The sequence below is a fragment of the Aspergillus pseudoviridinutans genome, assembly GCF_018340605.1.
Source record: "Aspergillus pseudoviridinutans IFM 55266 DNA, scaffold_6, whole genome shotgun sequence".
Classification (NCBI taxonomy): domain Eukaryota; kingdom Fungi; phylum Ascomycota; class Eurotiomycetes; order Eurotiales; family Aspergillaceae; genus Aspergillus; species Aspergillus pseudoviridinutans.
Genome location: NW_025091286.1, coordinates 644,252 through 657,405, shown reverse-complemented (window position 1 = coordinate 657,405; position 13,154 = coordinate 644,252). Strand labels below are relative to the sequence as shown.

At 52.2% G+C, this 13,154-nt stretch overlaps 5 protein-coding genes across 5 annotated transcripts; 3 read left to right on the top strand and 2 right to left on the bottom strand.

The window, feature by feature from the left end:
• Window positions 1-123: 123 nt before the first annotated feature.
• Window positions 124-1,695, bottom strand: cox15 (cytochrome c oxidase assembly protein cox15; the record flags this gene model as incomplete). Its single annotated transcript, XM_043304540.1, has 2 exons — window positions 124-1,237; window positions 1,298-1,695. The coding sequence occupies 2 exons, from the start codon at window positions 1,693-1,695 to the stop codon at window positions 124-126; spliced, it is 1,512 nt and encodes a 503-aa protein (XP_043160475.1).
• Window positions 1,696-2,184: 489 nt separating this feature from the next.
• Window positions 2,185-3,699, top strand: Asppvi_008673 (uncharacterized protein; the record flags this gene model as incomplete). Its single annotated transcript, XM_043304539.1, has 2 exons — window positions 2,185-2,695; window positions 2,894-3,699. The coding sequence occupies 2 exons, from the start codon at window positions 2,185-2,187 to the stop codon at window positions 3,697-3,699; spliced, it is 1,317 nt and encodes a 438-aa protein (XP_043160474.1).
• Window positions 3,700-4,177: 478 nt separating this feature from the next.
• Window positions 4,178-6,461, top strand: abd1 (mRNA (guanine-N7)-methyltransferase; the record flags this gene model as incomplete). Its single annotated transcript, XM_043304538.1, has 4 exons — window positions 4,178-4,330; window positions 4,511-6,156; window positions 6,210-6,376; window positions 6,427-6,461. 4 exons carry the CDS (start codon window positions 4,178-4,180, stop codon window positions 6,459-6,461), a joined length of 2,001 nt encoding a protein of 666 aa, XP_043160473.1.
• Window positions 6,462-6,755: 294 nt separating this feature from the next.
• Asppvi_008671 (SUMO ligase MMS21) lies at window positions 6,756-8,293 on the top strand (the record flags this gene model as incomplete). Its single annotated transcript, XM_043304537.1, has 2 exons — window positions 6,756-7,522; window positions 7,585-8,293. 2 exons carry the CDS (start codon window positions 6,756-6,758, stop codon window positions 8,291-8,293), a joined length of 1,476 nt encoding a protein of 491 aa, XP_043160472.1.
• Window positions 8,294-9,017: 724 nt separating this feature from the next.
• Asppvi_008670 (putative mitochondrial dicarboxylate carrier protein) lies at window positions 9,018-10,035 on the bottom strand (the record flags this gene model as incomplete). Its single annotated transcript, XM_043304536.1, has 2 exons — window positions 9,018-9,066; window positions 9,137-10,035. 2 exons carry the CDS (start codon window positions 10,033-10,035, stop codon window positions 9,018-9,020), a joined length of 948 nt encoding a protein of 315 aa, XP_043160471.1.
• Window positions 10,036-13,154: the final 3,119 nt, after the last annotated feature.

Genomic DNA, 13,154 nt, shown 5'->3' with positions numbered 1-13,154 from the left:
GCTGGACCAACAATATCGTACATTCTTGAAAGGGGAGGTATTCATAGTATACAGAGAAATCTAGAGGTCTTTAAACTACATAAGCAGATCGTTTGGCTTCAAAAAATGTGATCAGTAGCAGCTTCACAGCTTGTGGGCGACATGAGAAGCAGCATTGTGTACCGCTTGGCCACGAGCCTTTGCAGCCATCTGAAGCAACTTCGCCGTCCTAGACGGGTGCCAGATACGGCTGCCTAAGACAAGCACCCAGGTCAAAAGAAAGAGACTGCCTGCTTGGTGAGCTGAGGCGAGAGGAGTAGGGACGAGGTAGAGAAGGGTGGAAATGCCTAGACCGACTTGGACCCAAGCAAATGCAACCACACCGTGTAGGCCCTTCCTGGCGGCAGGTGGAAGCAACCGCTTCAGGGTTGGAGAGCGGCGAGAATAAGCCCACAGAGCCATAATGCTGGTGAACGTGGTCATAGCCAGGATACGATGGTCCAGTTGTACAAGAGAAGGATTCTCCAGCATGTTACGCCACCAGAGGTCAGACCGATCCTCGTGTCGTGAGTAACGCTCATCAAGCAACTCCGACTTGGGAGGAGCCAGACCATTGCCCATGAATGGGAACTCATTGTAAATCAGACCAGCATCCAGACCGGCAACTAGGGCACCGGACATGGCCGTAGCGAAAACCAGAAGGGCCAGACCGGCAACAGATCGACGGAAAATCTTAAGCCTGGGATCACGCAGCGAGTCCAGCAGTTTTATACCAGCTTGGGGATCAGCCAGAAGCCGATGAGACCGCAGGATAGCAAGACCGTTCCATAGCATGGCAGTGTAGCAGATAAAGGCAGCCCCGAGATGAGCCGTCAACCGATACTGACTCACGCGGGGGTGGCTGCCTTGCGCAAAGAGGTCTTCCTTGAGTCCGGACTTAACCATCCACCAGCCGATGAAACCTTGGAAGCCGATCAGGCCCGCGATGCCTGCTAGGCGTAGCGACATGGGCTTGCTGACCTTTTTCTTTGCGACGAAATAGATAGCGGGAAGCACGAATGACAGGCCAACAAAACGACCCCAGAGTCGGTGAATCCATTCCATATAGTAAATTGACTTGAATTCGGAGAGATTCATATTCGGGTTCAGCAGCTGGAATTCCGGGGAGGCACGGTACTTTGCAAATTCAGACTCCCAGTCTTCTGCGTTCATAGGAGGGAGGGATCCGGTGACGGGACGCCATTCTGTAATGCTCAAACTATGAACAAATATGGTCAGCAAGGGTCGCTAAACTTGGGATGCACAAAGCGGGGCGTACCCTGATTCTGTTAACCTTGTAAGTCCACCAAAGACGACAATACCAAATACGCTGGCCGCACTCCCCAGCAGCCAGTAAGCCACAATCTTGTCAGACACTTTGGGAAAGCTGGACTTGGCTTTAGAGGCTCCATCTTCCAGCGCACCGGCCACGGCTGACCCAGAGACGGATCTCCGTAGGCTAGGCGAGAAAAACTTTGCAGCCGTCACGCGAAGCGGGTTCGGAATTGCATTGGAGGACTTCTGGCCTAGGGACAGGCCAGCAAACTGCTTGCGAAATGCGGATTTAGTCGCATACTTCTGGCTCCGTCCGAGGCATTGACGACAAGTGAAGAATTCTTTGGAGAATCGGGGCGCAAGGCTCCGGAACATAGGCACCGAGCCTCCCAAAGAAGCCATGGTGATGCCAACAGCAGGGAGAGACAATGCTGAACTCCCTATATGTACAAAGCTGAAAAGGAAGAATGGAAGATGAGCTTTCAGGACCCTCTAATGACCGTTGTGGACGGAGATCGGAGCCGCCGAGCCGCCGAAGGGCCAATCAGTATTGCATGATTCGATACTCAATACTCTGATATGAGGAATATTTCAATATAGCATAACAGGGTTGGTGCAATTGTCTTGTCCCATCGGGATCTTATAAAAGTGATACCATATGCTCAGCACTGAACATAGTTTATATAAACTCCAATTTGCTTCGTCAATGGCCTGTCGAGGAATAAATGTAGACACCTGATTTCTCAGGAACCCGTTGTTGACGAGAAACAATACAATTGCCGTCTTGGGTTTAGCGTCGTTTTGATAATATCATCATCGCAGGTCGATCTCCATAGTTCAAGAGCTTCAAGTTTGTTCTCAAGCTGAAACAGCTCACTTTCACATCAGGAAATGTCCTACGCGGTCGAGACCAAAAAGCGAAAGTTTCATCGAGTGCTAGAATCTCTGACCAAGCCATCGACCGCTGAACCTTCGTCCAAGAAGACCCCCGCAACTCCAACAACAGCTCGCGAGCGTCTTCCCGCAGACCTATCCATCAAGAAGGTCCGACTGAGTAGTCAAGATGAAAATGACTTCGCGGCGGTCGGGAGATCGATCCTAAAACCTCGAGCTAGCTCCAAAGAGTCTTCCGTTTCATCAACAACACGCCCTAGCTTCGTCCCATGGGACCGCGAACGCTTCTTGGAGAGATTAGAGACCTTTCGCCGCGTCGATCGATGGTCTCCTAAACCGGCTGCGATAAGTGAGGTTGAGTGGGCCAAACGAGGGTGGATCTGTACAGATGTTTCGCGGGTGTCGTGTGTGGGAGGCTGTGGCGGCTCAGTGGTCGTCAAATTACCTGACGAACTTGACGAGTTGGATGGATATGATCTCGACAAAGTCCAGGAGAGGAAGGAAGTCCGTAAGTGCATTGGTACATTTATGGTTTCAATCGCCGTCAAACTGACCATCCGAAGGTGCCAAGCTGGTAGAAGAGTATGCGAGTCTGCTGGTCAAAGGGCATGGTGAACATTGTCCTTGGAGAAACAGAGGCTGTGATGGTTGGTCAAGCACATGTTCTTTGAATTTTTTTTCTATGAGTTTTCACTGATCAATGAAGCTACGATCCATCGACTACCGCTCACAAACGCCGATACGGCAATCGCTAGTCTTCAGAAACGGTATTCAAATATTACCAAAATTGCCGATAAGCTACCGGCTGGGGATATTATCCAGACACCTGAGTCATTCAATCTAGAAGATATTCTCAAGATATTGCCGCAAGAAAGTTTCGAACTTGGCGATGGGTTGCGCTCCACTGAGTCCCAACATCAGCAGCAGGACCAGTCGCAGGGCCAATCGCAGGAGCAAGACTCGGACGAAGAGACTCGCGAAAAGAGCTCTCAGGTGACAGTTGAGCAATCGAAACCTATCAACAGAACTGCCTTTGCGCTAGCATTCTTCGGCTGGGATGCAGTCTCGAACGAAACGGCCGGCTTGGTAGGCTGCAGTGCATGTTTTCGACGATTGGGCCTGTGGATGTACAAGCCGAAGGATAATGGGGATGCCACGGTCTACGATACATTGGATGTTGCCAATGAGCATATGGAATACTGCCCTTGGATCAGCGGAAAGGCTCAAAGCGGGACTGGCAAGTCAACCGAGAAGCAGGCAGAGCTGCGGAGCGGATGGGAACTACTTGTTCAAGCACTCAAAGTCAAACACCGCCGGCAGGTCAGGTCCTCGGCGTCCATGGACACCCTCCGTGCTGTCTCAGAAACACCCTCGGGTGACTTCCCGGTAGTAGATGAGGTGAACGAGGAACAAAAGAAGGCCAGTGATCGAGAGTGGTGGGCGAAACTTCGGCGGATGCGACAGGTGCTGAACGTCAAGTCTCCTCACGGAAAAAAGTCGGTTGTTCCATGATGGTCGGGATTCATTCTTCAGCTTGAGCGTATGATCTGCTGGCGTTTGCGTATTTCTTTCTCTGTCTTTCTTTCGGCTCAACATTGGCTATGCAAGAATGGTGCCATTGGTTCGTCTTTCTACTCTATCCATGATATACCCTGTTTGTCTTTACTGTACATATTCGATCCGATCGAGAGCTTCACATCTATCGCGTAAATTTGCATATGAATCATGGGTGCTGTCTGCTGCATCAGGCATTCTGATATTGAACCACACTTGCTGCGTAGACGATCGTGCCGGATGCGGTAAGGGGAACGCGGCAAACGCTAGACTTAACCAGGGATACCAGAAGTATGAACAGGACCATCATCGCACGCAGAAAGAACGTTCTTTCTCGTCCTTTATTTCTTCAAGATGTTCTTAATTACTGTTGGAAACTCTCCAAAATCCCATGTTCTACAAGAAACAATAAGCGTGGTGCATCTCCGGTGGCAGCATGTATGATCCAGCACGGGACAGTTGGGAGGAGCGAGATGGAGACGAAGCTAGGTCTCGCTGGGGCCTCGCCTCCGATCAGCCCCAGGCGGGCTTCTCATCTTCGGAGCAGGTTCAGACTGCAACTTGGGAAAATAAGAACACTACTGATCTGGTAAGTACTTTTTTTGGTTCATACTTGCGGTGAATGCTTCAGTCGTTGAATCTGGGAACTTTTCTTTTGGTTACTCAATTTGGACAGATTCTGCATGAGCCATTTTTGTTCAATTCTTTATGTCAAGTTCAGCTCACTGTTGCTTTAACGCTTTGTCACTGACTCTCCTTGAAATGACAGAGACATCCTTACCCCGATTTAAAGACTAACGCATCCGCGGAAGTACTATATGCGGAATCGCAGCCAGCACAATCAACTACGCAAACTCCTCCCTCCATCTCAACTCAATTACAGTCGCCTGCAAATCTCGCAGCGCAGGAGGCTTCGCACACACGACCTTTGACATCTACGGCAGAGAATCAAGCGAACAAAGCAACTACAACCATGGAAAACCGTTCCGATTCGGCGACACCTAAGCCCAGAGCGGATCCTTCAGACAAGCCGAATCGGCCAGACCAGGTCGCTCCGCCTACCGATCGGAATGGATCTCAAGGTGATAAAAAGAGGAAGGTGCCCGCGGAGGAGAATATGTCCGAAAAATCACAGCTAGCTCCAGACCGCCCCATGTCCAAGCGGAAGCGCATGGAAGAACGACACCAGAAGCTACGAAAGCGCGGTAGGACACCTCCTTCGGCGTACTCTCGCCGTGACGCAGATGAGACAGCATCAGCTGCCAACCGCAATGGTTCAACTTACCGATCCACCTCACCCCTTCCACCTCCACGGTCTCCTACTCCAGAGGAACAACCCCGGCAGCGCAAACGGCCCGGTGGTGGGGCTCGAATGGGACTGGTGGATCGGGAGACGTTGCGCCGGAGACAAGAAGAAAGAGACCGTGCCCAGGTTGAAGAGGCGATGCGGGCTTCCCAGGGCCGCGGGTTGACAGATGTTGTTCGTCAACACTACAACGCAGTGCCGCAGCGCGGTAGAGAGTGGCGGAAGACAGAAAGTAAGATCAAGGGCCTGCGGAGCTTCAACAACTGGGTCAAGAGTACCCTTATCCAGAAGTTTTCTCCGGACGAGGAATTCCTTGCGCGGTTCAATGGCACCAAGGACTGGGCTGAAGACGGCGGCGTGCCTCCGGTAGAGGAAAAGCGACTTCTTGTGATCGACTTGGGCTGTGGCAAGGGTGGTGACCTTGGGAAATGGCAGCTGGCTCCTCAACCAGTTGATTTGTACGTTGGTCTTGATCCGGCAGAGGTATCAATCATCCAAGCCCGCGAACGCTACAATGGAATGAAATCGGGACGTGGTAATCGCGGCCGGCGTAATCCCATCTTTCATGCCGAATTTCAACCCAAGGACTGCTTCGGAGAATGGCTGGGGGATGTCGACATTGTCCAGCAGGTTGGCATTGACCCCAATGCAGGCCCAGGGGGTTCTGTCATGAGCTCACGGTGGGGCGGAGGCGGATTTGACGTGGTAGCATCCATGTTCGCGATCCACTACGCCTTTGAAAGTGAAGAAAAGGCAAGGCAGATGCTGCGCAATGTTGCAGGATGTCTGAAGAAGGGAGGCCGATTCCTCGGCGTTTGCCCGAACTCGGACGTGATCAGCGCGCGAGTAGCAGAGATCAATGCGAAGAAGAAGGAGCGGCAGGCGCAAGCCAAAAAGGAAAAGACAGACGAGGCTCCTGAGGACGGCGAGGTGGAAGAGGATGACGGCAAGGTAGAATGGGGGAACCAGATCTACCGGGTCCGGTTTCCTGTTACGACTCCTGAGGATGGTATTTTCCGTCCTCCTTTCGGATGGAAGTACAGCTACTTCATGGAAGAGGCCGTTGAAGAGGTGCCGGAATACGTTGTTCCCTGGGAAGCTTTCCGAGCGTGAGTCTTTGGACAACTACTTTTGATGTGTGTGCGAGACTAATTTTCCGCAGTCTTACGGAGGACTACAACCTCGAGTTGCAATACCGCAAGCCATTCCTGGATATTTGGCGTGATGAAAAGGATGATCCGGAGCTGGGGCCCTTGAGCGAACGCATGGGTGTCCGTGATCGAGCCACTGGCGAACTGCTGATGACCGAGGAGGAAAAGGAAGCGGCCAGTGAGTTCTTCTGACCGGGTTGTCTGCGTGGCATGACTGACATGGTCTAGGCTTCTATCATGCATTCTGTTTCTACAAGGTGTAACTGCGGCGTAGAGATTCGCGCATTGTTTCATGAAAACTTTTTCGCTGCCCAGAATTCCAGGCACCAAGATGTATATCCTAAACAGGACTAGCGCGAGCGCGTCGCGTCCTTTGTAGTGACCTCGATCTTATCAGTAAGAATAATCGCATAGACAGCACTAAGCCAGCATTACGACTCTCAACGATCATACCTGAAAAGCTCTTAAGTCTATCATTCCAATCCCATATACCATCATGTCATAGCAGCCCAACCTCTCTATCACGAGCAACCCTCCCAAGACCAAGATTAGATAAAATGTCAGCAACACCCGACACAAGACGCCGCCGCCACGCATCACGCAACGACCGCACAAGCGCAAGCACAAACCGACATACCCACTCCCGCGCCTCGACGCCTCCTCTCCCGGACTACGAGCCGCACATCGCGCCCCTAAACGCCGCAGGGCACAATGCGATCATCGCGCTCCTGAACGCGCCGTCTGTGCGACAACTGAAAACGCACATCCAGCGCGCGGAGGAGAAACTCACCGATTCAGCGGGGGAGGTCAACGAGCGGCTTACTGATGCGCGGGTGCGGTATCAGAAGGAGAGGGCGCGGAAGCGGAGGAGGGGGGATGGGGAGACGCCTGCTGCGGAGGGGGGCGGTGCAAAGGAGGAGGAGGACGTGGAGGAGGATGACGATGATGGGGAGGAGATAAACCGGCTAGCGCGGTTGGAGGAGCAGGTTCAGAGTGTTACGGAGGAATTGGAGGCACGGATGCGGCAGACGATCGATGCCGAGGTAAAGCTTGAGGGCTTGAAGGGGGTGCTGGCGGATATGGCCAAGGAGGCGGAGGAGGCTACCGTTGCGGGCGCTAGGGCTGGGGCTGCGGGACTACGGGGTCGACGGACGAGGCGGAGACGAGGCGATGATGAGGAGGACCAGGACCCCGAAGAGGACGGCGATGAGGACTACGAAGGGACGCCTGAGCCGCAGATGACCGGTATCCCACCTAGCCAGCGGCTAGGTCAGAAGTTGGACGAGGAGTCAGCGCGATGGACCGGTCAATCCTTGACACAGAGGTACGTACTGCATTCCCTAGGGCTGGATGAAGAATGAAAGAGGACCGAATTAACAGATACAGATACTCCACGAACAACGCCTATATCGGCTTCTACCGTATAATCCACGAAGCCAAACACCCCGGCGACGACATCCCGCCGCTGCCACACGCCTCCACGTGGTTCGCGCACATGGAAGATCCTCACGCAACTACAACTTCCACAACCGACCAGCCAGCGGCCCGACGCACCCGCCAACGCCGGAGCCCCTCGTCCGCAGACTCGGACGAGATCGCCATCGAGCGCGAGCGCATCTCTCTCAAATGCCCCCTCACCCTCCTCCCCTTCCGGGACCCGGTCACCAGCACCAAATGTCCTCATAGTTTCGAGCGCGAGGCCATTACTGATATGATCGCGCACAGTTCCACAACCGTGCCTGGGCCTCCGTCACGCGGCCGAAGAAATCGTATTCGCTCCGTCAAGTGTCCTGTCTGCTCGGTTGTATTGACCGCGGAAGATCTGCGCAGTGATCCTGTCCTGCTGCGCAGAGTGCGTCGCGCCGAAGCAGCCTCCCAGCGGGAAGCGGAGGATGACGAGCTGGATGCTGATGGGAACCCCCGGAGGCGACCTCGGGAAGGACGCAAGAGTGGTATCACTGTTGCAAGCGACGATGACTCGGAAGATGGGGGGAGCACGCATCAGGAGACAGCCGATGCTGCTGTTCGGATCAAGCTGGAACGTTTGTCGCAGGCTCAAAGTGCGCTGTCAGATGATATGGATGATGATGAGTAGTTCCATGGCTTACCCCGGCGTAGAGTAATCATCAATATGATCTACCTATATCTCTTCGCCGGTTCTACGATAGTGCGCGTAACCTTTTTTGAGTGATATTGAGACTTGAAAACCATAACGCATAAATACGAGGACACCTTGCAACCACAATGCGCCGATGCAGCAGTCTGCGACGTGCCATGGGGTATATAAATAAGGTACTTGCAGAACAACGCAAGGAAAACAAGTGGGCGTGCGCAGGTCGCAAACCCTCCCATTGCATCTCATAAGATAGCCGGAAAAAGCATGTAGTGCAAACTGATTAGCCATGAGGCGCGGGAGCTTGAAACAAACATAGGCCAGTCGATCGCCACGTATAGTCCAGTAAGGTATACAACAATGAGTGAAGACAAAGTTGTAACTCTGTTGTCAAAGGAAGAGAATTCACTTTTGTCAACCATGTTCTCTCGGTTACACCAGGGAATGGTGTCGTCTGTGCCTGACAGTGCGAACACCACCCTTGGCGTATTTTCCGGTCAAGCCTCTCTGACGAATAATCGCATAAAGATAGGATAAGAAACAGGCCATATGACGATGTATCGTCCGTCTGCCTGCAAGCCACGTTTTACAATAATTTCGCCGATTGAATCGGGTCTTTATTGTCAGAGCCTGCGGCTTGGCGAAGACAACGAGTCTTGTAGCCTCAGTAGATAGCCACCGGGCTGTCAAAAAGAAGCCGATTGCTTTACTTGGTGATGAGGTTGAGATAATCGGCCACGATAAGCGTCACCATGCTAGAGTCGATCAGTGGGGTTAGCGAGAAATGATGGCTGATATTAGCGAGGCGGAGTGGGGAAGACTAACGCATGGGGCGCGATCCGCACATAGTAAGTGCCAAATCCGCGGTAGAACCTCAGCCAACCCTCCTCACGAGCAACCTTGCGAGCGCAGTCGAACAGACCCTTGTACGGAAGCTGGCCAGTCTTGGGGTCCTTTTGTTGCTTCTGTAGTCGAGTCTTGACGAAGTCGAAGGGCAACGAAAGGAAACTGGCGAAGAAACCGGCGATAGCTGAAGCGGCGAAGGTTTGGCTCTGGGTGGAGAGCTGCGTGCGCGCTTTCAACTGCGCCTTCGATTCGGCAAAGAAGGCCAATTGACCCAGGTTGAGGGCCATGGCACGCACCACTGTCGGGAAAGCACCCGCCCACAGAGCGGCGATACCCTCGTGCTTCGAGATACGGAACAACGCGTCAACGACAGAACGGTAGTGGGCTCGGGCCTCTGGTGGTTTCAGGCCATCGGATTGCATACGGATGAGTGCCAGATCTGCTGGGTTTCCAATCATGGCGGCAATACCGCCAGCAGCCAAGCCGGCTCCTGCGCGCTCGGCGAATCCGACCTTCCTACCAGCAGCTTCAGCACGCGTGTTAAGACTCTTGCTGAAGGTGTCAAAGAAACCCAGACGGGCAGTAGTGTAGACCGCCTGCCGCAGCAAACCAGCTGACAGACCGGTGTAAAGGTCGAGGACTTTTCCGGAGGCGATGATGTCGCGCGCAACACCAAATGCAGAAGGACGAGGGCCAGTACGAACACCCTCACCGGCCAGTTGCAAGCGGACCTTGATCATGTCGATGGGCTGAACGACGACCGTCGCAGTCATGCCGGCGAGGCCACCATTGACGAAGGGCAGCGCGGCACGTGTGTACGGATGGTGCAAGAAATCCATGGCTGGTTGCGGAGCAGGCTCGACAGTACTGATTGCCATGTCGATGGTAAAGCGAGATTCGCACCAAGGCTGTGATAGAATTCAGTCAGTTCGTTGGTCCGGCAGGCGTTGCGCGAGTTTTTGACAAGAGAGCAAGACAGAGAGTGAATGCTAGGAAGTAGTTCACTGACCAGGGAATCTAGTGAACAAGTATATATTCTATGCAAATTTGATGTTAGGCAATGAACTCAGCCCCAGCAGGATAACCAAGACACAGCTGATCTACAGAGCGACAGCGTCTGTAAGGAGAGGAGAGGGGATGGTCTCACAGATGACGTATACTCCACCGAAGGGAAAAGTAGAGGATACACTCACCACGAGCAGAAGCTACAGCTGTTGTATATAGAAGACACGAACCAACAAACGGAGTTGGAGATCGGAGGTTCGACGAGAATAAACAGGGAGAGCAAAGAGGGGAAAGCAATGGTTGATGAAATCAAAGCAGCTTGTTGGGCAAGACCCAGTGGAGAGTTTTGGGGTGACTGAGGGGAAGGACAAGAGCTGGCAGAAGAAGCTTCCCGGCAGTCACGAGTCAGATGACAGCGAGGTTACCCGACTGACTGCGAGGTTGCCTTGTTCCTGATGATAGAGGAAGCCAGGAGGATACTGAATTTTATTCGAGTACTAGGAGAGTCGATAACAAGAGCAAGTATTATATCTGTCAAGTCATAGAAACCGAGAAAAGGTTCCGAACAACCGATGTACGTCCGCCGACTGAACGACAGAAGAGGAGGTCTAAGAGCTTTAAAAGGCACGGAAGTTAGACACGGGTTGGTGCTATGGGCATATATGTGGCTATGGCATGGCTATGGCTATGATACTATCTCTGCGTATAGTCCATATGAATCTGGAGCTATTGCTGCGATCTTCGCTAGAAAGGCATCTCCACATCATCTGGCTTAATCGTGGATACCAAGGATGCTATCCTGCTATTGCCATGGAGAGTGTATTATCAGCACGTTTCTGATTCGATCATTTCAGCGCATGTCACACCACTAAGGCCTCGGGTAGTCTACGATCACTCTAGCCAAATACAACATTGATACCATTGTTCTATTATTGTCATGGACATTTGAAAGCTGTAAGCTGCATGACACAGCAGCGAACTTATAAAATGCGGGGTAAGTATGGCTTGTAGTTGTGGGATCACACTATCATTCTCATCGCATTCTACAAGACTTCTGATCACAGTCTATATGAAAATAAGCAGAATCTGTTCCCATTCAGATCAGACAACACAATTTCCCAATCCATCACCATGTTGCAGTCTACAGAGTCTATTGAAACTCAGTGTGCAGCCGACACATACACTCCACGTCATGGACCAGAGCGGGGCGCTGGTAATCTTACACTATGACGGTCAGACCCGTACGACCCACAAACCTGCCTCAGGGAAGTACACTATTCCGCTTTTGGTTCCACGAGAAACACCCGGGAACCCGTGCTGTTTCCCGACGCATCCCGATAGCCGGTTGCTAGATGGACAACAGACTATCGAGTTCAGGACAGAGTCCTCGACAATAGGAGCAAGCTAGCTAGCACGGCTGAGACAACGACAGTATAAGCAGACGGCCGGAGGATTCGCGCAGTATCATTGAGAATACTCCTGAGTCCCGAGCGAGTGGACCTCAGACGGATTAAACGGTATACGCCTCCCTCCGTCCGATATCCCGAGGATAACTGGGCCAACGCTCCGGCTATCTCACTGCAAGGATGAATATTCTTGCTGGCGCTTAATCTTGTCAGGTCAAGCAACGTGACGGACGGCTCCGCTCCACACGGCCCACGGAGAACTCACACTATGTGTTCCCGTTGGCTATGGCCAGGCTCCGTTGATGCGGTCCAGATCAGCTATTCTGCTGGCCGGCTCCAGCTAGGGAGGATGTGGTCTAGCGGTTTATTTCAGGAGTCCAGCTGCTGAATCCGCCAGGAACAGGACTCACGAGTACTGCTAGTTGAGGATCTGAAGTATATTTTTCCGTCAGGTTATGAAATCCTTAGACCCAATTGCGGCGTTGGGAAGTTACACAGTTTGATATCAACAAAGCAATTGAGCAAATCCATACAACGCGATCAACAAAGCCAACCTGGCTATCCATATGACGCCATTTATCATATCTTCACCTGAAGGCACATTGTTATTCCATCCACACAGAACATCAGGAGTGCTGTGCTCCGGTGATTCCTCCGAATTCCGGCACTTTCATCTGAGATAGGACCATCAGGGGCTCAAGGCACGTTGCCTGTCAGTTGGCCAGATGAATGCCATGAGACACGAGATAGAGATACACTTAAATTGTTGGTCGAACCATACAGTTAGGCAATCGCGAAACCACTTGGTCCGGAGTCAAGTACTTTCTCCGAGATATAGTATCGAACGAACAGTATCTCTATCCCAAATCTATACGAGTATATATTGTAGAGTGGCCTCAACAACGTCGCATAAACGTATCTTGGCAATTAGCATATCATCTAGAATTACCACTCGCCAATATCCCAGTCTTCCCCAACCGCACTAAAACCACCATGTCTGCTACTCAGCGGAAGCACACCCGGTAGGTGCCTTTGCCTGCCACTGACAGCCAACCCTCGGGTTCCACCGTAGAGAGCGACAACCGAAGCTCAACTATCTCCTTCGTACTATTGCTCAGGGGTAGCCGGGACACAAAGCACCCGGGAAAGGAACACGGGAAGACAAGCGGAATTCAACTCGGTAGTTGACCAAGGTCCAACTGACTGGTCAAGCACTAGACGGAAGCAGACAGCTAGGTAGATATTACCTCCACGACTAGTCTAGTTCAGACGCAGGACGGATGAATCAACGAATGGCCGATCATCGCTATAGGGGTTGTCAAATATGCGGATTTATAGCAAGACGCAAGTACTCGTTACTCGGGTACGTGTTTGGGTAGGTAGCATGGTTACTTCTGACTGACAATGAGTTGCCAAACTCAAGGCAGGCTACGCTCATGGCTGATCTGTGTGGTTGCTTTGGCTCGTTGGGAACCCAGGAACCGGGATGGGTTGTCTTTACGTTCTAGATTGCGGAATACTCTCCCAATATGAATAGATTGCCCCCATATGGTAGACTAGACCGTACAGTAATTCAGTGAGAGAAA